General features: G+C 35.8%; 1 protein-coding gene across 1 annotated transcript in view; it reads left to right on the top strand.

Moving 5' to 3' along the window:
* Trpgamma (Transient receptor potential cation channel gamma) overlaps positions 1-13,968 on the top strand; it is a 422,855-nt gene extending 408,887 nt beyond the window's left edge. The window contains exons 21-25 of the mRNA XM_085958711.1: positions 2,990-3,171; positions 4,101-4,204; positions 5,492-5,603; positions 10,084-10,241; positions 12,046-13,968. Of these exons, the coding sequence (XP_085814837.1) occupies positions 2,990-3,171; positions 4,101-4,204; positions 5,492-5,603; positions 10,084-10,241; positions 12,046-12,135 (646 nt within the window). The 3' untranslated portion in view covers positions 12,136-13,968. The remainder of the gene's footprint in view (positions 1-2,989; positions 3,172-4,100; positions 4,205-5,491; positions 5,604-10,083; positions 10,242-12,045) is intronic.
* The last annotated feature ends 13,321 nt before the right edge of the window (positions 13,969-27,289 follow it).

The raw sequence follows: 27,289 nt of genomic DNA, 5'->3' as shown, positions 1-27,289 counted from the left end.
TAAACTTAACTTGCATATTATGACACACTTCATGACTGCAATCGCTCAAAAACCAACCACATTACATTCTGACACATCTCAAACAGCACGTAACATAACCTTACAAAATTAAAACTAACCTAACCTAACGTGACCTAACTATAAATACTAATCAATTGATGGTCACCGGTTTCCTCCGCAGACCAATGGTAGTAAGTATAAATATTACAGGCGCACGTGGTGCTCATTTTATTTTGCTGATTTGGTAAGTTCAAACATGGAGCCATACATATTCAATTTAACATGAATTATTTATAGAGTAGAGTAGATAGTATCCATCAGTTATTGTTTAATATTAATTATAAATGTATACACATTGGCCGGCTCTGGACGATGTATCAATCCTTGCGATGCTTTCCGGTTTTAAGCATTATGTGAGTATCATCTACGTATTGTTAAAGCATAATGATACGTCTATGCACTGTATTAGGAACAGATGAGCTTTGTACTAATTAACCTGGAGCCAACCACACATTAGCTAAAGACATTTATCATGTTATTTATCGGAAAATTACTATGTTTGCTCCGGAACAGAGCATATTATAGACCTCCCCAAAGTTCAAAGATAGTATTGTATAATTATGACGCCCACGATAGCATCGGTTTATAATGTCGTGGGTCCCAGGTCTGGAAAATATACATTTTTTTTTCAATTTGTGTTTGGAGTCAGAGCTTGAACATATTATTAGGTTGTGCAAGTGGCTAAAATCCATTTCTCATAAAAACAAAAATCTGTTTATACAAACTTCCACTCCGCTGAGACCCATATAATCTTATTAGGATCGGACATGGTCAAAAAAAGTGTATAAACATTATTGTTGCATAAAAAAAATATTGATCTCTAAAACATTGCACAAATCTTAGCAAGCAGCGAAACTCACAGAATTACAATACAAAAATATACCATTTAACATCAATATAAAATTATAGACCTGAAAATAATAATTGACCATGTAGTGTGAACATGCTGTAAAAATTCTCTGTACAAAAAAAATATAAATCATAGTCTATCTGCTGTAAGAAGTCAGATAGCTAAATCAGACATGCTGTCCTTCTCTTTTGAGGTGTGTAACAGTATACGTATCCATGATGTATGTAGCATACATAAGTCAATTAATCATGTAACTTAAAAAACATGAAATCCTGTAATGACTTTCATTATCAGCAGCAGCGCAAATTCAAAAATATAGACTGTGTTTACACGTGCATGGATTTACTGCTGACAGTACATATTACCGCAGCCATAACCAAAAATGCACGTTTAAACACGTATTAACATGCAAGATTGCATGCATGAATCAAAAAAGTTCAGAAGCTTTTGAATATTCACGTGACAATTGGACCATGCAATATCTGCTCTTGTGCAGTAGAACGAAAGTAGCGAACCTGCCGGTAAAAAAACGAACTACACCGAGCGAGACTCATTTTGACATTAACCAATTTTCTAACCTAAAACCTATTAAACCGTATTGACAAATGTTGATATTAGGTACCATGTGGTACTGTGCAAAATTCTATTGGCCACTACGCGAGAGAAATCTCTAAGCAGGACAGCATGTATATCCCACCTATATGCCTTCCTAATTCGGATCGAGTACAAACACGTAATATCGAAAATTACGTGAAAATTAGTTTGCAAAATATCTTGACATAGGTACTTAGTATTAAGATGCATGTTTATGAATGATCTCATTTATCCATCCCTTTTACCCCAATAGCACTGCATGTTACAGAAAAATAATTAACAATAGTTAAACAAACTTAAAACAAGGAGTTTCATACAATTTATTATATTAATTTTGATACAAGGTAAGTTTACATTAAGATATCATTAAATTATAAGTAGGTACTTATAAATAATATTGCTTGACGTTATTTACTATCTTCTTTGGTATCTGGACTGTCTATTCTACTTCTCCTTCCTTCCTCGAAAGATATAAATGTCTAAATTGAGACTGGCTTCTGCAACACACTCAAAACTTCTCAAAAGGAAGAATAAGGAAGAATACATGGTTTTAACCCGAATACCAAAAATGATAATAGGTACTATAATTCAACTAAAATTGACAGCAAAAATGACAGTTTGTCTCTTAAAAAAGGAATTTCTTTGCCTGATTTCTTTTTAAATTCAAACTATATAAAGACTCTTAAATGATTATTTGTGTGGCTGGTAAGCTTCATAACAAATTAACTTTACTGGTATTTAGAAGAGAACATTTATTTTTAATCATTGATATTTTTATTTCACTATAATTTTACCCATTGAACGCTATCGTAATATTTCAAGAATGTGTCAATATGATATGTCAATAATTATCGCATGTCTATAAAATATGTCAGTGAATAATTAAAAAAACTATAAGTCACCAAAATAACTAGTATTGCTTATTGTCACGGTTAGTTGTAATATAAACACATTAAAATATAATATTATGGGGATAATATTACATACCTACCTATAAAAAGTAATTTTTTTTTCCATTATCGATAATTTTTATAACGGGGCGTTTTACGTGGGCGAAGTCGCGCGAAGCGTTGATCAGCAGCACAAGTCAAACGTATAACCGTGTGTGAAAATGTTCGTAAACAGTCTTTTTTGGTTGTACGTTTAAACGGTTACAAGTTTGAGTTGCGCGCGCCGCTCATCGCTTCGCCGACGTCGCTCACGTAAGACGAGCCGTTAGACTGCCTGAACAAAAATGAATATAAGTTAGTGACATGTTTGAATTAATCACAACTCATAAAAGTCTGTGTTACTTTACTCAAGATAAATATATTTTCAACTATAGTACATTGTTATTTTATCGGAGAAAAGACAGTACAATTAAAAATCACACAATTACTGAAACAAATATCTCAAAGACAATATTATATCTATCTCAGAGCTACTAAACTCTAAGTGCGTACCGTAGATAATATGTCTTGACATGACGTTTTTTTCGGTTTACAGATCAGAAGATTCAGTTTGCAACTCTCATTGCAGACAAAACTCATCACACAGCCATTCCAACAGCCCGCCGAGTGACAACACGGACTCTCCGAGCGACTCCAACCGCAGCCTGGAGAGACCTCAGCCTCCCAAAACCAAATTCGACCCCGGGACAGTCACCGAGCACCGTCACCACTCCCATGGTATGAAAAAAGCTCATACTTTATTTCTAATTCATAGCAGACACTGAACTCTACACATGGGGTTGTACTCGGTGGCGGGTTTAAGGACGTAGAGGTCTGACACTCTGACTGATTTTTAGGCCCCCTATGATAAAAAAATAAATAAAAACTATAGATTCCAACTAGTAAATATATCAACGAGCAAGTATCAGCAACTAAAAATAATTATCAATATTGAAGATGACAATAATGATACATAAAAATAGTAGTCGTTTATACAAGTACGTGTCTGTTTGAATGGTAATAGTAGCAGGTTGTTCTTATTTATACATATCATTTTATGATTTTGTTATAATTTAATAATTTTGTTACTGGTTCGAACTGTGTCGAACCGCCTTTTAAAACTTCTGATGAATTAATTACGTCTTCTACGTCAAAAAATATACTGGTTGTACTGTTTTTAAAATGGAGACTCGGGCTTTTGGACGATTCATCTCATCTTGGTTCCTAACTTAATAAAAAAATAGAGACAACTGGCTAACTCCATTTGGACAAATATTCAGGAAGGAGAAAAAACTTAATAATTTTACAATTTTACAAATAAGCTGTACTATAAATTAATACACTATTTTAGCTTCCCTTTTATATATAAAGAAAATTTATATAAAGAGCGGTGTTGTTCCATTTACACTTATTACTATTAGCACTTTTACGTGTAAATAGTTATTATCGTGATTTAAAATATACACTATTGGTGCAAGTAAATCCATGCACGTGTACAGGCGCCATAATGTCGAGCAATCCAAAAGAACACAGAAGAATAGATGAATGAAAAACTGAATTGGAAAGTAACCACTTTGTGTATGAACTATGACAAGCATAGCGTCTGCATGAAAGAAGGTTTTACTTAAACAAACTTGTTAATTTCCTATACATATTATGTGTTTTAGGTATAAGTGCATTGGTGGCTCTGAAGAAAAAACGAAAGAAATTTTCAGATTCACGAAATGCTAGTCCAGATCCTGCACCCAACGTTCCACAACCTAGTAAAAAGGTAAATACATATCAACAAACATTAACTTTTTATTATATTTAATCGCATTATTCTATAGCATTTTTGAATGTCATTAAAAACATCAAAAGATGATGCTTATCAAAAAGATATTCATTAAAAGTTTAAACAAAAGGGTAGATTGAGTAATATTCCATGAAGATATTATTCTATGTTCTGTACTATTATATACCATTATTGCTTTCTATTTCAGTCTCAAAACAACAGCTATCTTGTAGACTGCACTAGGTTTACTCGTAAAATATGCTAAAAAAAATTAGCTGTGTTATTTATCACTCACTGCTTTACATGTAAACCAATGTAAACCATGTCCACACAATATTTAAAAAAAGAATTATTTATTTTCATTTCTTACGGGCGAGGGGAGAGTGAAAATAATCTGTCATCCTCCGCAAAAGAAAAGAATTATAATATATTATAAAAATCCAGGAATTTCTCGCTGTAAAGAATGGCAACATTATAGATTAATATCTACTCATTGTGATCACTTTTTTAGTCTGCTATAAATAGCGAAACTAATCCATTATAACATTGGCTACCTAATGTTTTGTTATCAGCCCAAGAGATTGAATTAAATTTGTAAAATGGGTTAAAGTTATTGTCCCAGTTAATAATGATAAGAAACTATGATTAGTTTGGATATAGTAGGTTCGTATCATTCAACCTGAATCAAACAAATCAAACTAAACCATAGACAATATACATACAAATTGTATGAGTAGAAAATACATTGTTTGAGATTTGACGTTTGGTTCAGTGTATCATTGAAAATCAAACCGTTCTCGGACCATCAGAAATGGTTTGACATAAAACGTCAAACCAATTCGGACGGTTCATAGACTAATGACGATCTATCAAACGTCAGAAAAGCGTTTCCGTTGACATTCTACCAAACGGTCCCAAATCCAATAAATCCAACAGTTCGATGTGATTTGTTCAATTCAGGTTTAATGATATGAACCTAGTATCTACATCAAATTCCATTATTAATATATCTATAATAGAGCTCATGGACAGTAGTCTTTATTTTTGTATATTTTTCATGCTTTTGCTTTACCCCCTTACATTTCAATTATTTTAATATCACTGACTAATATCAATAAAAAAATGAGTTGAGCTATTAAAGTCCATTAATATCAATGAGTTACAGTTTATTTAAGCAGACTAAAGCTAATTTAATTTAAATTATGATGATTGGATTTGATATTATTTCATAGCGCACTGCACACCACTGAGTCAAATAAAGTGACATTTTATTTTCTGCCGTAGATTCTTAAGCGAGCATGCAGTGTCCCAATCAGGGTGGCAGACGTTGTCCACTCGACACACCCTGCACACCTTACACAATGCAAAGACTCCACAGAAACTATGAGGCATACGGGTAAACCTTTTTCTGCTTTAGTTACATACTAATTTTTGCATGTGTGGCACATAGTAATAATCTTACTTCTACTGGGATAGTGGGATGGCTTACCAGAATTACTACAGGTGCGCTTCATCCAGCACTATTCAACCAGACCATATATAGCTGCCTGTCACTGCTAATGTCATGGGGAGTGTAATAGGTATTAGAGACATTTAGTGACGGAATCACAGGACATGTAAGTTTTAAGTAACCAATAGGTACATCAGTACCTATCCAAAAAATAAAAAATAAATTCAAAGGTAAATTTACCATTTTAAAAAAATGTCATAAGATGAGCATTCATTTAATCATTGTAGTTTGTTATTTATTGTTACATACATGCTTCATTTTTCAACATTTCATAAATTGTCTCCTCCAAAGTGAACATTTTGTACATTAATCCTAATAATAATCATGTACTTATTATCTTTTTATAAATAAAAATAATACAAAAAAACATTGATCTTTCTGGCAAAAGATTTTTTATCTTAAAATCATTTTTATCTATATCTATTCAAACTACCTATTATGGCAACTATGTCTTGTAGTAATTTTGGGATTGTTTTATAATAATTAATATATTAATTGAGGCGTAGAGTGAAAAAACCCGCTCTGGGCGATTTTTCAAAAAAAATAGTTATGAATGTACGCAGGAGCTCTTTCGTAAGACCTATCTTCTGTTCTAGATGAGAGTTTTAAATTCCTCTCTGTTTCTTCAAAAAATCTAAATAAATATCGAGGAGACTGACTAAACCCGCTCTTAAAATAAATTTGTTCTACTAAAACCCTCTCTGCGTAACCGGCCAATCAGAAGCCGCGATTTAAATAATGACTCTTCACGAATCCTTTAATCTCCATACAAACCGTCAAACCGTTTTCTCGTGCGCTTCATAATTTTGCTTCAATTATTTTACTATTTTTTACTTTTAATAATGAATGTATCAATAGTTAGTGTGACGGAATCTCAACAAGAACAATCAAGGAAGCGTTTTAAAAATCCAGCTGCTTGGAAATGTAGCCTGTTACGCCAATAAACGTATTTAAAAATTGACTATATTTTGCTGTATTGTTATGAATAACCCAGTGGTGGCTCATATTATTTTCTAGTTTTACGTGTATTTTTTGTTGTCATTTATACTTAATATTCTATGTAATATTCTACGTCATAAAATTGTATCATTCGTTAATATGAGCGATAATGAATTTTAATTCAAATATGTTTATAAATTTGTAGATTAGTTTAGTTGTAATAACGACACATAGTTAACAATGCTGTGCTATCTTGTAGAAATACCGTTACTTTTATAATGCGTTTTTGCAATAAATTTCAGAAATTCCACGTTATCACTATTATTTGTAGGTATATGAAACGGAGCAGGAACAACAGAATATAGGTAATAAATATTTATATGGGAAAATAAGTAAGCTCATACTTCGCTACTTTTGTTTATCAGCTTTGGTTTTCTGAATTAAATGCTATAAAATATCTAATATACCTAAGTAGATTATGAATAATATAGCTTAAAAATATTATTATTTTATTTTTACATTTAATAAATAGGTTGGTAGGTAATGATGGGTTTCCCACAGACATGGAATTTGGGGACACAGGTAATACAGGGATTAGTTAGGTAAAAGCCTGTACTTAAGTCCGCTGGGTTTTTTTTATTTATGCTATTGATATTATTAAAAAATACGTTATTGTTATTTCAAATTATCTTATAATTACCTTTTAAGGGTTTAAAAATATCTTTCTGATTCAAAATATGGTCATTAATATTAAAATTATTAAGAATTATTAGGGCACTTATATAATTATAAAAGATTAGTTACCTAATAAACAAATAATTTGCATGGTATGTAGGTAATAACTAATTGTTTCCATGAAAAGTAACATTTTTTAAAAAAAAAAAAATTGTTTGTTATAGAATAAAAATAAGTACATGACATTAACATATTAAAATTAAAAAGTTTCACAAAGGCAATTTGACATAGTAAAAAGTAGGTACTATTCAACTAAATAACTATTTTTTTTAATTAAAAAAAAATATTTTTAAGACAAGTACATAGCACTATATAAAAATATTTTTTAGACAAAGTAAATTCGAAAATATATTACATAATTATAATAAATACGGACCGCTACTGAACTATCATCTCCTGTCAACAATGTACCACTGTGCGACAAACACCGCTCCTTTTAAAAAATTCCGCGTCGAACGCCGCTCTGTCAGGTAGAGACTGACAAAGACCGCTCTTGGGATAATTAAAATGCATTTATTTGAATAAATACAGCTTATACGTTGGATTTGACAATTTATTATACTTTTCAGTATGTAACGGAAGAAATATAACATCTAAAATTACACTTAAATCATCATAATATGCTCAAAACAGTTTTTCGTCATTTACTCAAAACTCAAAAAAGTCTCTAGAGCGGGTTTTGTAACTCTACGCCTCAATTAGTCTCTAGTTTATATAACGATGTATCTGAAAATATTGTATGAAATAATAATTTAATAATTCCACATTCGCTGGTGGTACTGTGACAATCATCACATAACAATCTGTATTTTATAAAACAATTTATATTATTTCCTCTTGTTATGTTGTGTCAAATGTATTTTTTTCAGTAAATAGTATTTAACTGTATATTTCTTAATTCTGTCAGTAGATGTCTCCAATGCAAGTAAAATCATTATAACATTTAAACAGGTAATATAAAATTGTGTGTAAATGTAAATTACCATTTTCGCTCTTAAGCGGAACACATGAACCTTCACAGAGTGTAGGTTATATCAACAGGTTTTCACGAAGAATGTTTGTTGGCCCGCTGAGTCTTTGCTCTAAAATAAATACACATACAGTTTTTCTAATCGCGGGATCATACCAGTGACCCTCGTTGTCATAAACAGTCGCTCTACCAACTCGGCTACTGTGGGTAAATGTAAAATGTTAAAGAAATGCAAATGTATAGAGTCTCAAAATACAATAACTGACTTGAAATATGACAGTAATTTATATTGCAAACATTACATCACCGTGTTCAATCCTAAGAGAATCATATTATACAGACGAGTAGACAGAGTATAAGTTGAATTAACAGATTGTTGTTGTTACGAGAAATACCCTCAACCTAATAAGTCCTTACTCTGGGTACAATATTATCAATTTACTAAACCCATGAACAGAGAACATAGAACACGGGACCCACAATATTATTAACCGACACGTTACCATGTGGCTATCGTGGACGTCAATGACAATAATACTATTTAAATACAGGGGTCCTCATTATAAGAGGGTAATTGGGACCAAAAAAATACCTACTATAGTGAATCCACTTAAATCGGGGACCAAAATTACTCAGTAAATGGGTTTAATTGGGACTGGCTTAGAGAAGAAAAAGACATGTGAGCAAGACAGAAATAGCATTGGAGTGTGGGATTGAAAATGACAGTTGACGACTGAGAGCTATTGCGCTTGTATTTTTTATGTGTTTTTATAGTTTTTTTGCATCTTCCTGCAAATTCGTAACTCGGATAATGAGAACTCGCTGTATGATGAATGTCACCCCCGAAAGGGGGGGGGGGTGTAAGATGATGCGCTGGACCCCCCTGATGATGATGTAATGTCATGGTGATATCGTCTGCTGGCTTCTTTCGGGGACATGCTTATGTTGATTGACAACGCGGAATTATAGGCGAAAACAGGGCGTTTATTTGTCGGAATACATTTACAGTCAAGTAGTACAGCGTAGAAAATATTAAAAATAAAAAGATACCTAATTAAATTTAAAATGGCGCTAGGTTTTACTTTGCTTGCTTCTAGAATTAATGTAGGTATAAAGAAAATGCAGGATTTTACATACATTAAGGGCTAGAATGATTTCATTAAATTTTGTAGAACTTGCAAAAGGGTGACTATAAATTTTCATACATCTAAGCTTACGGGCTAGAAATTTGCCTCGCAGTCGATCTGTTCATGCTTGCATGAATCAGCCCAATGATGATTCAGGCCTCATGGCCTTGGATCCTCTGAGGATGCCATGGCTTAGGCGGTATCATGATGTCATATTATGTATTCAATATTTAATATTTTTATTATTTCTTTATTTCATTTTATAATCAAGTAGAATCAATACCTAAATGCTTCATTTCCTTTTAAATGTTGTATTTAAAATAATGGATCGATTATAGTTTCTTACAAATTAATTAGCTTTTGTGCTTCACGCAGTATTGTAATTTTTTGTGATTAGATTTACCAACACAAATTGTCCGTTGTTTGAATTTGGAACTATGCTCATTCCAGTATAAAAAACTGAATGATATGCCAAATCTCTCTCTTCTCAAAGAACTCTTTCCAATACTAATCATATAGCACTTTTCATTTACAAATAAGCTTTATACATAATAAATACATACGATTAGCTAATGTGAAATAAACCATGTTTTAGATGGGACGGGAATGACTCCGTCTACTACCGAAGAAAGTGTGGGTGCCGGGGCGGGGTCTGAGACTCGAAGATCGCACACGCACACTCATACGGAAGCTAAACCTGCTGGCAGCTCTCTTGAGCCTCTGCTTACATCGTTGGACGAGTCTCCACACAAGGTATTTTTGTCTATACTGAATACTAAAAGGGCCTAGGGACCCCAAATTGGCTGATGCCTCGAGACCTAATAAAAATATAAATTACCTAGAGGAAACGATTTTTTTTGTCATATTATCAGTCAACGTTTAACATTCACTTTCTCTATTGCCAACAATGTCAGAAATTCAACGACAAACTTATGCGTTTTTTATAAGTATTTTTTATTATACTTAATTTAAGTGTTCATTGAAAATAATTAATTTTGTAATTAGACACATTTTAATATATTTTATGGTTCCGATAAAGATAAATCCAGACTTGACCTTCAAGGATTACAATATATTCTTTCTTCTTGGTCATACCCTCATATGGCTGAGGATCGTGACCACCTTTTTAATTTTGCCATCTTTTGTGCGAGACCAAGACTTTCCATCCATCTCGATCTTCCGCGTCTCTCAGGGCAGCATGAATGGTGCCCCCAGTCAGCTCTTTCAGTTGGTCGCTCCAGCGTGCAGACGCTCTCCCTCTGCTTCGCCTACCCTGGAGGCCACCCAAAACCACCAGTCTCTCCAGGTTGTCCGGTCCGCGTCGGACAATATGTCCAAAAAACTGCAGAATGTGTTTCAGACATATTGAGAGCCTCCTTTATCTGCAGTCTCTGGATGATTGACTGGTTCGTTCTGTGTTCTGTCCAAGAAATATGAAGCATTTGGGGCTAACACCACATCTCAAAGGCATCGATTGCCTTCCACTCCCTTACCTTCAGGGTCCATGACTCCACTCCATATATAAATATAGAGGACACTAATGTTTTCACAAGCCTCATTTTTGTGGCAATCGCAATATATTACTTAGATAATTTCTATCATACACACCCGATGCTCTTTTTCAACGGAGGATACGTTCCAAAGACTACCGTGCAAAAAAAAAACCGTGTAAAAAAAGATAATGTGCCTATACAAAAATGGTAGATAGGTTCCATTACTTAAAATCAACTCAAAATACGAGATTCCTGAACTCAAAATAAATCGAATGTATTTAATATTTATACATAAAATACATAGTTTCGATTTAAATTTAGCAAAGAGAAATATGTATATTCATTCAGTTTCGCTACTTGACAATAAACGTGCCCATTGACTGCTGTTTTTCGCTGGCGAAAAATCACTCTCATCGCTGGAAATATTTAATGACACTGATGCCGAAGCACGCGGCGGGTCTCTTGTATCGAACCCAAAGTGACTGACTAGTGGCGCCATGTATGTATGTATGTATATACATCTGGGCGGCATCCGGTGACAACATATGTATGCACCAGTGGCATGCGGTCCATTGCAACGCAATTTTTTGATAAATATGTTCATACATACGTAGTTTTATTCTTTTTAGTTTTCTTAAACCGTGTCAAAGCAAAAAAATCAGTGTAAATAAAAAATAATCGGTACTTTTTTTAAACTGTGTTATTTCAGAACCGTGCAAAAAAAAACCGGGTGTACTTTTGTTTATTTTTCGAATCTTATGATCCAAAATATTTCAACCATAGGATTTTTAATTTACTCCAAGATTGCAATCCTTAGACCGTGCCCAGTATTCAAATGACAAGTATATTGTTTAAAAAATGATTAAATTTTACACATCTGCCAGATTCAAACCCCTAACCCACAAATCAGGAGTGGATTGTGCTGAGCTCTGCTCCATAATGTTCTCAAAATAAACTTATCATCATCTGTGTACTGAAAATAACAAGGGCCTATATTCACCCCAGTTAACCGCATTGTTTATGTGTGATTACTTTTATTCAAATATGCATTTTATTTATTACAGACTCATCGCAACGGCAAAATTGTTGTTCTACCGAGACTGCCGGGGATAATCCCACTCAGCGGACACACACAGCCTTCGGGATGGCTATAAATGTTCACAGAGAAAGCAATGAGTAGCCATTGTGGGCGCAAAAGACATGAACATTTTTTTTGATTATTAAAACTACAAACAAACCATTACGTCTTAATGGAACCGCATCAATGTTTCAGATTGGCAGTATATATTGATTTATGTAAATCAACGCCATAGCTTATTTATTAAATGTTGGTGATACTAAATTGTACATTGTATTACACTTGTTGATGCTCATGAGAATTAAAACACATGACATGTAATAATAACTTAACTTATGTTTAAATTTATTCAGTACAGCCCCATTGGATAATGATAAAAACTTTTAATGAGGCACTGACCTTTCAAATTAATAAGTAGACCGTGTAGTTAATAATATTAACATAGACAAAAGAATATTCAATATCAAATATTGCTACTAGTAATAATATATATCGATAAGTTGTTTTTTTATAATTTTATACAAACGATGTTGAATTAATACAAAAAATATGATCAGTTTGTGAATGTAACTTGCGCCCACAACTATTATTGCATTAAAAACTTGTTACATAGTATAGCAAGTGAACGTAACTTCCAAATCTAGTTAAGATAATCTAAAAATGCGACTGGAAAATATGCACAACTGCACTGCGGCAACACGGTTTATAATACCATAAAAAACTTATGTTCATGTGATGAAATAACATGTCATGAAATAATATGAAACGGCACCAATAGAAGTCATTATTATTAAATTATTGTGATTGTTTATATTTTTCAAGGAACACTCGTAAATCAAAATTAATCATTTGGACCATCCATAATAATAGCTAGAGGATTTTTGAATTTATTTTCTTAATGTAAAAAAACATATTCAGTTAATGTTTAAGTTGATTGACGACGTAAAGAAAATAATTATTTTTATGTTTTACAGAGCAGGGTGATAAATTTTTAAAGCCTAAAAAAAATCTTAAAAATATGACCAACAATCTATATTACTTATGTAAAAAAACGAGTAGAATAAATGGCTAATTTTAAGGTATTGATCAATATTTTTAACATGTGTATATCTTATTGTTTATTTTAATTTGTAAAGTATGTCGCCTATACTTTAAATAAATCAAACTCGATGTCTTTGAAAACTGAAATTACTTTCATTCATCCAGCGGACCAGAAGCAATATCGATAAGGGAAGAGAGAGTTCTAAATTTATCATAGGTTATTATATCAAAATTATTTTTTATTACAATGGAAAGCAGTTATTCCAAAATAATAAATTTCCTTCTATTTTTTCCTATGTCGTCATATATTTATTATATACAACAAAAAAATAAAAATAATCACTCGAAACGATAAAAAAAGACATTAGAAAAAATACACATTTAGTATATTATTGCTTAGTTGTACAGCATTTATATTCAGGATTCACAAAAATCAGCAAACTGTCACCGGTGAGTTCAATTATTCATCGTAAACTGCTTTCCGCTCATAGGTTTCCATTGCAATTTATTTTCAAATATGTAAGCCCAATGTTTTGTTTTAAATTTCTTTTTTGAACGGTAGATTAGATTGAAGGCATCCAATTTTCAGAAATAATTATGCCCTCCGAAGGTAACAGAGTACTATGTACAGTTACCCGTGTAGATAACGAATAATAAAATGAAAAATGTCGCAAAGCTGAGCTGTTGTCAAGAGAATGTTTCTCACAATTACACTTTTGAAATTTGCAAATGTATTTATTATTATTTACGAAAAATGGTTACTATCATTACGACAATTAATCATCCTGTCAAACCAATTTACACAACCTATTCATACAATATAGATACATTTGTACATAACAGTAAATAAATTTATTACATGTAGTTATATATGTGTTTTTATTTCATGAATTCCTCATCATAACAAAGGTCCCCTCGTCCTGTAGTCAAAAAGCAGTAAGCACCATGTCATTTGACTTCCGTCCTCCTACTGTCACATTTAGGGATGTCAATAAAGTATCGATACATTTTTGCCAATATCAAATCATTCGATACTTATCCCTAGTTGGAATATTTAAATGCTGGTTGTCGATCACAATGCTTTGAAATATTAGCAATATTTTACTCCGAATGGAGCATATATTATCAAACAAGAACTTCTTGTCCACGTGTTAAAACTGTGAACTAACAATCCCCTCCAGTACAACTAATCGCACTTCAGTTTTCAAACGAGGAACGCCCCCAAATTTATCATTTCATTTTCTCACTCATGGTGTACGTTTATAATAAAAAAAGTCTAAATTGATCAGGAATGATGTTAGAATTATTAATAATAAACTTTTGGTTTATTGCGAAGAAGAAAGAGTCACATCTATAAGGAGAACCGATACAATATTTAAACATACGTCTAGCACGCGTTGCCGCCATGACAGGTAAGTCACTGAGAAATCTTCTATATGCGACTATGGCGACTTCCTGTTATCACTGATTTCTTGTTGTCGGACAGTAGATAAGAAAATAATATAATATATAACAAATATCCCTATGCTAGAAGTATTGTGAATGGAATTATAAAGCCGTATAGTTGCAAACTAAAATAAATACATGGGTTGATTGGTATTGGGGATAGCACATTTTGACTTAGTCGACATACTTACCAATAAAACACCTTTCTCAATACAAACTTGCGGTGCTATGAAGAGATAACTTTTTGCATACCTACTAAATCAGAATAATATCATATCACAAATATGAAATATTTAAATTATGTAGGTATTTATGTATCAGTGAGGTGCGGTTCATAGATGCTGTGGATGTGACGCACCCTTAAATTATTATTCTAAGAAATAAAAAATATTCCATCCATCCATTTAATAATATGATTAAATCCATAAGATTAGAAAATATTCATTCGGTAAAAACTGTGAAATTGAGTAAATATTATCATAATAATATTACTTATACAGTAGAACCTCGATATAATGGACTAAAGCGAGTAAGGGGGTGTCCGTTAAAGCCGAAATTCCGTTATATAAAAACGCAAACAAAATCCAGTTTATTCGTCTTCGGATGATATATTCAAACACACCCGTTGTGGAGTGATGTTAATGTTCGATGTCGAGGCTTTTGCTTTCGGTAATCCTGCTTTGAAAAAAGAATCAAGTTATATTTGCACTTTTGAAGTCTAATATTTTTTATAGTCAACTCTCTAAAATTACGAAAATGCGTGTAATATAGTTGAATTTCGAGATGTGATCTTTGTTTTTGTGCGTGTTGTTTCTTCTTCCTTGATACCTTGACTTCTATCCTCATTTTCCAAGATTATATCGTCACCTGCTACTACACTTTCAGTCATGATGTGATACCTAGGGTCACCTTCATCTACTTCAAACCATTGTAAACTTATTGCAATGGAGTAATAAATGCATCCATTCACTTAAACAAATTAAACTACTGTGCAGCTGTATGAATTAGCGGCCAACGTTGCAAACGTCAGTGCTACATTCAATCTATGAGTAGGACGATTATGACTCGAATTGGAGTGCGAGAAGTATGACGTGATCATCATGTGCAGAACATTATTTACAAGCGGTGATACTTGAATTTAAATATTATGTAGGTATAACATTCATTTTTAACAATTTCCACCTTTGACTGGATATTTTGTCCGCTCTATCCTAACTCCGTTATATCGAGGATCTACTGTAGACTTATCATATTAATAGAAAAATACTATCTATAAATATTATACCTAATTATACAGTACAACTAGAGTGCACAATGCGTACCTACGTGTTTCTCCATACAAGATTTTTGTTCCACGGATGCTAGAGTGTTGCGCGCATGACGAGAGATTTTCATGTACGTACAAATTATTTAGGGGGTTCGGCCAGTCATAGCACAGTGATGGCGAACCTATGGCACGCGACATGACTTTTCATGGCACGCGAATCTTTTATTTTGAAAAAAAAAATATCTATATGAGATCCCCGGGGTTCCAGTGGCTAGCTCAGTCGTCCATCGAACCCCGGATTCACAAAAGAAAAGTACGATATATTTGAGGGTGGAATTAAATAAAACCACGTCTGTCTGAGTGTAACTTGGTAATCCTTATATTTTACACTTTCTTTACATGTTTAGGTTTTGCAATTAGTTACGCAGGTCCGTATATGTCGGAAAGGGGACGCTTACTCCTTTTGTTTTCTTTTTAAATTTCGCGTACCGACGCCATCCAGCAAAAAGGACTCTCGTGATTGGCCAAATTTTATGGCGTGATCTTTGATTCGGCGAATCACGAGCCTGACCCTGGCGCCGGCGCGCGAGGATTTCACGCACAATGCGCGGCAAAATTTATTATATTTAAATACTTATATTTAGTCTTAAAATTATCGCTTTCATCCATCATCATTTATACTTTTTAAATTAAATTAAATTTATCTTAATTACACCTCCGCCCAATATGTGATTTTCACACACCAGACGAAGGCCCTTACTTGTAAATAAAAAAAATACTTACGTGGTTGAGCAAGGAATCAGATTAGATGTTTTATGAAGCCGTTTCTAGAGGTCAGGGTTACGTTTCGACTTGAGCTACTAAATGATTATTTTACACCGGGAGAAGCCCGCCTGTAACAGGGGTGTATCAATTCGCCCCATCTGGATTAAAGTCGAAAGGTACGCCCTGATCTCATCGGCCACCCATCCAATTCCTTGTTCATCCGTTAAGTACATGGCATGATAACAGTTTATAAAAAAATTCAACTACAATCTAACTATTCTAACAAAAAAAAAAAAAAAAAAACTCTTCACAACTAACATTACGTATTGTTTCTATATTTATTTTAATTACTATTTTCCTGCTCAAAGCAATGCTCCTGAATAAGTCAGAGTTTGATTTATTTTCCTTTCTTATTATCATTTGTCATAATTTATTATTATTTTATTTTTCTCCTGTAATGTCGTGCGTTTATTTTGTTTTCGTAATGTTTTTGTTATTCTTCTCGTTCTTTTATACTAGTTAGCGGAGGGGTCGTGGAGCTGCAGTCTTTGACTCTTGGGCTGTCCAGTTTTTTTGTATTCCGAGAGGCTACATTTGTAGACGTTTGGCCCTCGTTCGGAATTATTATTTCGCTAAGCACTTCTATTTTCTTTCTGGCGCTAAAGGAACGTACCTAGCCTGCCTTCGCGACGAGGGCGAGATAGTAGCGTGACTACTGGGCCAGGCTCGTCCCGAGCAGCGGATATCTTTCTATGGAAAGTTTCCCACTCGTCTGCTGGTCTCTGCAGCATCACCTCATGGGTAGATACTGTGCTTGCATTCATTCCTACCGCTGTGGGCAAAGCGTCATTTAGCGGTACAACGGCCAGGCTCGTTGACGGCATGGCTTTCCCACCGGTAGTAGGATGGTTTTTAGCCGCAAGTATTCTCTTCCACTTCCTCTCCTTGGATGGCAACACTTCGAGAGTACCTCCCGTTGTGCCACGACTTCTTTCAGGCGTCACGTCCCTAGCCTCCTCATGAACCTGCGACGAGAAAGGAGAGTGCGCACTCTCCACACCATCAAGCTCTGGTATCATAAGTTGCCCGGTTACGCTGCCTTCAGATTCGCTCACTTCGAGAGGAGACCCCCTTAGTGCTTCCAAATTATCTTCCTCGTCATCTCCTATATCGTCTTCCGCTTCCGTCTCAGCGGGAGGGTAATGTTTACGGATTTGATCTACATGAAATTTATAAGGTCGGCCACGCCGAGCTACGTAATACGTCACTTTGCCAACTTTCCAGATAATTTTATGAGGTCCTGTCCATCTAGGTTCAAGTCCCGCACTTGCTTTTGGGATATTCCTTCGTGTATACCGATTCCCCAACTTGGTAAGCCGGTGGTTCAGCCACACGATCCTGTCTTCGACGTTGGAAATACCTTTCTTGATTTGCAAAGACAGCCTCATTCATACCTTCACGGTTCCGCTCAACTCCATTACTCTCTCTCGACCTTAACGGGTTGGACCAATATCCAGGCCTACACATTTTCGCTCCCCAAAGTACTTCAGCAGGGGTGAATCCCGTGGCTGCATTGCGCCGGCATCGTAAATCACCCAGTACGTCTGTGAGATGGGCATCCCACGTACTTTGGTCCAAGCCTGCTAAACGAATACGCAACCCTTTCTTAATCTCCTGGTTACGGCGTTCAGTCGGATTCTGTCTGGGATTGTAGATGGCAGTTGTCCATTGTAAACAATCCCATTCTTCCAAGGCTGCGAGCCATGCCGGGTGACTAAATTGCGTTCCGTTATCCGTTAAAAGCGCCCGTGGACTTCCATAACGCAGGATGATCTGATCGCGAACTAACTGGATGATATTTGATACAACCGCTGATCGCAACGGAAAGGCTTCAACCCACCGTGAAAACAAGTCGGTGATTACCAGAATGAATCTATTTTTTAAACGTGTGGTAGTATAAGGTCCCATCAGGTCTAATGCCATGATCTCCCATGGCCGCTTAGCTTCCATATGAGAAGTTTCCGCTGCCCTAAGCTGCAACGCACCACGCTTCCGGGTGGCACATATGCCACAGGCCCGTACGTAAGCTTCCACTTTCGCGTCTACGCCTGCGCCACACGAACTCATCGCGGATAGCGTAGTCCGTTTCCAACGATCCTGGGTGACCATTTTCGTCGTGAAAAACTTTCATCACCTCCTTCCTTAATGAGGCCGGCACTACTATTTGTGGTGTCTGACTTCCACTCAACCGTACCAGCAACCCGTTTTTCACAATCAAGCCGGCGGGTTCTCTACTCGGTCCAGCATTCGAATTTATGCGCCGTATTAATCCTTGTATCGTAGTATCCGTTCGTTGTGTATCCATAATCTTTTGTCGTAATGTGACCGTTGTTAGTAACATAGCGGTATGGGGCTCAGGTTTTCGCGTGGGCGCTTCCATCCGCTTGTTTATCTCCTCAGCATCCTTAGCGTTGGTCGCGTGTTCTTGAGGGAACCTTGAAAGGTGATCGGCCAGGTGGTTTTCAATACCGGGGCAATGTTCCGTATCAAAACGAAACTCGCTCAAGAGCATCGCCCACCTTGCCAATTTACCCTTCTGATTTTTCGCTGTATTTAGCCACGTGAGTGCCCGGTTATCGGTAATCAGCGTGAACTTTCGATCCTCAAGGTAACCTCGGTATTTTGTAATACCGAAGACTGCCGCCAGGGTTTCAAGTTCATTACTGTGATACCTACTCTCAACTTCATTCACGCGTCTACTTGCATAGGCTATGACATCGCGTCCACCGTCTTGTTTACGTTGAAACAGCACGGCCGCAATTCCATGTCCTGAAGCATCGGTTTGTAAGCAGAAGGGCCTTTCGAAATCCGGTCTGGCCAGCTTTAAAGGTTGTTTCATAGCTTCTTTTATTTGTCTGAAAGCATTTGTAGCTTCATTGGTCCAGTGAAATTTTACAGTGGTTCGAAGTAATTTCGTCAGAGGTATTGCTATTTCTGCAAACCTAGGTATATACTCCCGTAACCAATTGCATAAACCTAAGAAGCTACGCACATCTTTCCTGGTCGTTGGTTGAGCGGCCGCTTCTACCTCTCGCAGATGGTGTAACTGCGGCTCGTTTCCAGTAGCCGTAATGCGGTGTCCAAGGTAGTCGACCTCTCTGAGACCAATTTGACACTTATTTGGTGCCACTCTCAGTTCATGGTATTGTAGTCTTTCAAATACCATTCGTAAATGGTTCACGTGGTCCTCCCACGACCGACTATATACAATAATGTCGTCCAAATAGACTAAGCATATATTGTTTATGAGTCCGATCAGCACCTCTTGGCTCATGAGTCTCTGAAATGCGCCGCAGGCGCCTTGCAAACCAAATGGTAAAACGTTGAAGTGATAGCAGCTACCATCAGCCGTAGCGAAAGCCGTCAGTTGGTCGAGTATTTTTATCAAGTTTTACTTGCCAGTAACCGCTACGCAAATCTAGGCTGCTAAAAATGGTGGCAGTGCCTAGGTCCTTGAGTGTCTCTAAAATAAGAGGCAGGGTAGTAGCCTCATCTTTAGTGAGGGCGTTAAGTTTTCGGTAATCCACACAAAACCGGGTGGTACCATCGCGTTTGGGTACTAAGTGTACAGGAGAGCAGTATGGAGAGTTGCTAGGCTCTATTACACCGTCCGCAAGCATCTGCTGCACGCTTTCTTGAATTTGTCTTCGCTTATTTTCGGATTGTCTAAAAGGTCCCAACCTGAAGGGTGTAGTATCCTTTAAATGAATCCAAAATTCCGTGGTTCTACTCGGTGGTCCGTGTTCGGCAAACCGGTCGCTAAAGTCCGTCATAACTTTAGTTAAACGTCGTTTGACAGTGAACAGTTTGTCGTATGTGGTTTCCAAAGTGTACACAGCGACGCTTCATGTCAATGACCGCTTCTTGTTTGTCCAGCCAATCCATGCCGATGAGAAGATCTACCTGCAAATTGTTCAAGGCGAGAGCATCGAATTCCACGGGGCTGTCACGTAAATATCCGCTGAGTAAAACGTCCCCGCTTGTGCTCAAAGCTTCGCCACTCGCGGTAACGAGCATTTGAGGAGCGCCCTTAACTTTGTATGGCGGGCATACCAATGCCTTCCGTACGAGAGTTCTCGTGGCTCCAGTATCGACGACGGCCTCGTAACGTCCGGTTACTCCGTGGATGCTCAAAGGCAGTTTGAGAAGGGGCGCACCTCCGTTATATGAGCTGACCCTTTACCCAGACACACATACCCCAGCAGAGGCTACGTCGTCTTGTACCCCGTATTTTAAATTATTTACACTACTAAAACTATTTCTACGCAGTGTATTTAAATATATTTTATCACTATTGTCATTATCCACACTCTTATTACTATTATCAGTATGTGATTGAACACTATTACCGTTCACTTTTTTATTTAACACTAAATTTTCGTAATCATATTTCACACTTTTATCCAGTAAACATTTATTTAAAACATCTAATTTATCAGCTACAACATTATTATTATTCACTAAGGCGTCACTAAAACTATTGGCAATAGCGATCTTCTTTGGTAGTACGTTTTCGCACGCCATAATGTAAGTTGACCCGGTACTGCCAATTTCATTATAATTAAATTTCTTATCAAGACTTTCCTTATAACTAACATTTTTATTATTACTTATTTTACGTTTCTTATTATTTATCTTATTTATTACAGCTAGAATATTTATTCCCCCTCGGTTGGATGAAGACATTCGTTTATTTAAGGTTCGTTTCTTTCAACATGAACGAAACAAATCAAATTAAACCATAGACAATATACATACAAATTGTAGTTGACCGGAAATGGTTTGAGATTTGACGTTTGGTTCAGTGTATCATTGAAAATCAAACCGTTCTCGGACCATCAGAAATGGTTTGACATGAAACATCAAACCAATTCGGACGATCCATAGACTAATGGCAATCTGTCAAAGTGTTGATAAGCATTATTCGGCATTTATATATCGTGAGGTGTTCATATTAATATGTTAGATATTTACACCATAGGAGTTCACTTGAATTATATGTATTATAGATTAATAATCAATACCTATTATTCATAAGTAACCATACGCGAACAAGACGCCGCTTTTGGTGTTATTATCTCAAAATCCAGCACTATTTTCTATGCAAGTTCGATTTAATATCATTACTATAATTATTATGTCAGACAAAGAATTTATTTTCATTTTATTTATATTTTGTAACGGAGATTCTAAACTACAAACTGTGTTAAATCAACCCGGAATGATCTTTATATTACCTAACGAATTTAATATGTTCGATTGTCACAATATCATACTGTCGACATGAACAAGTGGTCAATAATTATGAAAAGCTCTAATCAAAAGTAATTTTTAAAAACTCGTCATACCTATAAATCTTATAAATTAACTAAATGGATACCTATTTATGAAGCATTCTTTATATGTTGTATATTTAAAATGAATGAATACGACAGTTTGTTAAATTTGTATTATTGTAGACCATGATAGGAGGTTAGAATTTCATAACAAGTTGACGTTTCAAATATGTTTCTGTTTTAGAGACTAATATATTATGAATTAATTTTAAGTACTGGCAACACTAATTAGTTGTCAGAAAAGCGTTTCCGTGGACATTCTACCAAACGGTTCCAAATCAAATAAATCCAACGGTGCCATTTGATTCGTTCAGTTCAGGTTCAATGATACGAACTTTTAGTTTCTCGCGAGCATCGTCTGACGTTTGCGGCGACGCGAGTTTGCTAGCTGATCCTGACCTAGGCAATCTGCGGTAGGTCATGGTTTCGCTGGACGTTTTCGTGCTCACTACTTTATTTTAAGAACTCCCGTGCGAGTTTTGTATCGATTTATTCCCGATAATATTATTCGTTGCGTTTGAAACGTTTATACACCTAATATCGTCTTGAGCCGACGTAGTTTTTGCAAATACATCTTTATATGTATCAGATTCGATTCGCATACAATTAAAAGGGCCAGTGGCGGCATATTTAAGATTAAATTTATTATCAATATTTTCAGTGTTTTTCAAAGTCAAATTATTTATTCGTAATTTACCGATGTTGTTTTTGTCAACATTTACAGATTCGAATGTTGAGTTTACTATATTTGCCTGAAGGGAATCAATAAGCGGCTTTACTTGAGCAGTTTGGTTATATTTATCAACGAAATTACCAGATGCGGTTAATTCTTTACTCACTGTTGTCGCTTCACCGATGTCCGCCGCATGGTCTGCTCCGAGAAACTCGTCATAAGAAATTGGCGCGTCACGCATTCTTTGTTCATCCGTCATCTTTCTTACCTTTTTAATCCTAGTACAGTTTGTATCTTCGACGAGCAACACCAGCTGATTTTCATTCTCTCTTTGCGGAATATCGTTAAGGCCAGGATTCAAATTAATTGCTCCGCTATCGTACGGCGTACTTTTAAATCCTATGCCATCAACTTTATTTTTAGAGCGAAATACTCTCGTTTTATGGTTAACCGGAAAGTTTACTTCGGAAAATTGTCCTGAATGAAAATCGGTGTTGCTTGACGACACATTTTTACAATTATTATCTAACTTAACACTAGCAACAATAGGCTTTATAAGAAAGTCACTATCTATAAACTTATCACTAGATTTAACGGGCACTTTAAGAGGGTCCCGATTAAAGCACTTGTCACTATTTTCTTCATTTTTTCGTATGCCATTGTAGGTGGCATCCGCAGGATCACGAGGTCTCCTCGAGAGCCCAAGTCGACTTCTCGGTTCTGCGGCGCCCCATCAATGTCCCTGCTCCGTTTCCAGTGGACTCCATTTTTGGTTGCGTCTCCATGCAGGGTAGTTCGGGCATGTATGGTTCTGGTGGTAACCGAACTCGCAGTACTGACACTTGCGAACGCCGTTTGCGTCATAAAGTGGCGTACGGTTTCCGCCATGGAAAGCACCTCTGCGTTATTGGCCTCCTCGAGCCAGAAAGGCACCGTTTGGGGTTCTGGCCTGATTATTATTTGTCGATTCCCGCGGTTGCGGAGGCGGTTCAGGGCGTGTCTCAGCCTTAAATATTTGTTGACGTGGTTTCGGGCGTGCGCTCGACTGTTCTAAATTTTGATTACAGTCGCATAGGCAGCCGCATTCTTTTCGTCCCGATCGTTGCGTGGCTATCGCTACGGGAGGTCTAATCGTAGTTGGTATAAGGCGTTGAGCCACCACCAGTAGTTCGTCCAGGTTGGACCAGCCTGCTTGGCCCACTCGCAGTTGATCCCTTTCACTTAGCAGGTCGAAAAATAACTCGCCAAGTTCTTTCCCGGGGATATATGGTAGCAATATGGTCGCCAGATCCTTCTTATTCAACAGAAACCCAAAGACATCTTCATCCGGTCGTTGTACCAAGTTTTGTAGTTCCGTCCGTTGTTGGCGACGTTTGAGGGACGATTCGAATTGCTGGCGCAGCAGGTGAATAAATGACTGCCAGCAGGTATTCGAAGATATCGTCTTCCCCCATATTTTTTGCCTCATCTCTTAATCTATTTAGTGCGAGTCCTGTCCAACTTTCGGGCGGGCTCTTAGCTGCGGCGAAGTACGCCTCACACCCTTTGATAAAATCTGACACCTGATATAGTGGGTGTCCCGTGTAGAAGACTTCAAGCTCCGGCTTCAAGCCCCAAGGTTGATACAATTGTGGTATGACCGGCACTGCTTCTGACGTAGGCTTCAGGGCTGTTGATGACGCTACAGTCGGCAAATTCACGTCCTCGTGCGGCCTCATTTCGAACACCAGAGGAGGGCTCTCCTGGTTTGATGTTGGAGACATGACAGACGATGAGGGTCACGTCGGAATCCGCTTTTTCGTTAGCCATTTCTTGGTTGTTCCGGCTCCTGGATCTCGTTAACATTTAATACACAGTATGTGATCTCAAACTTTTATTTAGCATTCGCGGGTTCGGAAGAATTAATGCGATTCTTCACGCCTCATGTTGCTTGGGCGCCATTGAGATCCCCGGGGTTCCAGCGGCTAGCTCAGTCGTCCATCGAACCCCGGATTCACAAAAGAAAAGTACGATATATTTGAGGGTGGAATTAAATAAAACCACGTCTGTCTCGTGTAACTTGGTAATCCTTATATTTTACACTTTCTTTACATGTTTAGGTTTTGCAATTAGTTACGCAGGTCCGTATATGTCGGAAAGGGGACGCTTACTCCTTTTGTTTTCTTTTTAAATTTCGCGTACCGACGCCGTCCAGCAAAAAGGACTCTCGTGATTGGCCAAATTTTATGGCGTGATCTTTGATTCGGCGAATCACGAGCCTGACCCTGGCGCCGGCGCGCGAGGATTTCACGCACAATGCGCGGCAAAATTTATTATATTTAAATACTTATATTTAGTCTTAAAATTATCGCTTTCATCCATCATCATTTATACTTTTTAAATTAAATTAAATTTATCTTAATTACACCTCCGCCCAATATGTGATTTTCACACACCGGACGAAGGCCCTTACTTATAAATAAAAAAAATACTTACGTGGTTGAGCAAGGAATCAGATTAGATGTTTTATGAAGCCGTTTCTAGAGGTCAGGGTTACGTTTCGACTTGAGCTAATAAATGATTATTTTACACCGGGAGAAGCCCGCCTGTAACAGGGGTGTATCATATACTTAAGTACCTACCTAATAATTAAAAAAAAATACAAAATAGTTTTACAAATAAATATATACTTACATAATATTAAACATAATGACAACATAGAGTAGGGAGTAAAATTATGTTAACGCGCGTGTTTGAACATGTACCTAACCGAATTTTTTTTTTTTAAACGGTACATGTTCAAACACGCGCGTCAATATCTTTTTACTTCCTACTTCAATTATAGTTTGTCAATTTATGGCTACGGCCATATGTTGTAGCTTAACCACTGGGGAATGACAAAAGAAATGGCGTATTTCAAAAAAACACTACCTTATTCTTAGGTCAATAATTATTATAAAGCAATCTTTATTCATAAAATGTTTATCACACTTGAATGGTCAAAGACATAGCTTATAATAAGTATCTTTAGAATCATCTTCATATGTGTTAATCTTGCCGATTTTTTGAATAATAAAATGCCTAATTCTTGTCAAATTTGGGATCACAGAGATTATCAATATAATTTTTTATCGTAAACATTTGACTGAAATTATCTCGTCATAAATTATACTAATGGTTTTATAAATGCGATTAAAAATTAATAAATGTAAAAAATCTTAACACCACTGCACATTCATGTACCGAAATATGACTATATTCTAAAACATTAGAGCGAGAGGTTTAAAAGAATACTATTTTATGTAACAAAAATACTTTATGCAGTCATCAAATGTTTGAAATAAATATAAAGGATAATAAGGCTTCAAAATTATATAAATAGATTATCTTCAACGTTTAATGAGTGTCCAGGACCATGGTTTGAAAATACAATAAAAACTCAATTTTGACCTACGACGAGCATGTGGGCCGTTAAGCTAAAACAGCTAACTAGGGTATGTTTGTATCGAATTATTAGCACGTATTGTAACAATTACAATAAGTGGGTATTAATTGTTGCAATAAATGCTGTACTTTAACAGCATGCTCCTTGGCTGTGCTAAAATTCAGAGCATGAGCGATAGAGAGAGAGCGAGAGATATATAGTTTTGATTGATTAAACGGCTAACTGATTGATACAATTATAATATTTCAATACAAAATGTATGTAATAAATACTAACACATTATCACGTTAGCATGTTAGCGGTCGATAGTCGCCTTTTGTATAGAATAGCTGCTTGGGGCATAGAGAAAAACGCAATGACTCGTAGTTATGTCGGCGGGTGCGTTTATACATTAAAATAATTACACAGGTTTTCGATACACATTCTAATGCGTAATTAATAATAAATGATGGCCAGCAAGTTTACCTGTCTCTTTCAACATTCAGATGAATGAAAATTTTTATTTAAAATTTTACCGTTATCGTTTCAATAGTAAAAACTTTTACACCTTGAATACACCAATAAAATTTATTCTATAATAACCGAACTTTTCTGAACATTTTGTGTATGCCTTTTTTGCTTATTCCTTAATGCCGGTATAAAATATCTTTTCATGTCAAGGCGCATAATAGTCTATACGAGTTGTATAGTTCCTATATACGATAAGTCTACATTGATGAAATGTTAGCAAACTAAATATTTTCATTTAATAATACTTCTTATGAAAACCTATGATTGAATTTATTTTATGGTGGTTTGTTGTTTTTATACAAATATTCCCAATAAAAAGAATCATTTAGCAGTAAAGGAGAAATTGACAAAACAAAATGGACTTATCGGCATTTGAAGCTAACTGTCAAATTTATCGTATTTAGGAACCCAGTAGGTGTGACTTATCAGTCTTTTTTCTCAACACTAACGATAAGTGCATAGAATAATATAAGGATAAGTGGTTGACAAGTATAGGGTAAAATAAAAAACAATTATTATTTCAATAAATACAAAAATAATTTGTTAGAATGATTTCAATCATTGGTGATTGTCATTTAACATTTCATTGTGACATGTCTACATCTTTTTTAACGCAACTTTTAATAAATACCGTTAATTAATTAACAAATAATAATAATTATTATTCGACACATCCGTGTTGATAATGAGTGTCAACCCTGTATAAAC

The sequence above is a fragment of the Rhyacophila brunnea genome, unplaced genomic scaffold (assembly GCF_057557595.1).
Source record: "Rhyacophila brunnea isolate RB1 unplaced genomic scaffold, BYU_Rbru_1.0 scaffold_8, whole genome shotgun sequence".
NCBI lineage: Eukaryota > Metazoa > Arthropoda > Insecta > Trichoptera > Rhyacophilidae > Rhyacophila > Rhyacophila brunnea.
This window is presented reverse-complemented; position numbering and strand designations above follow the sequence as displayed.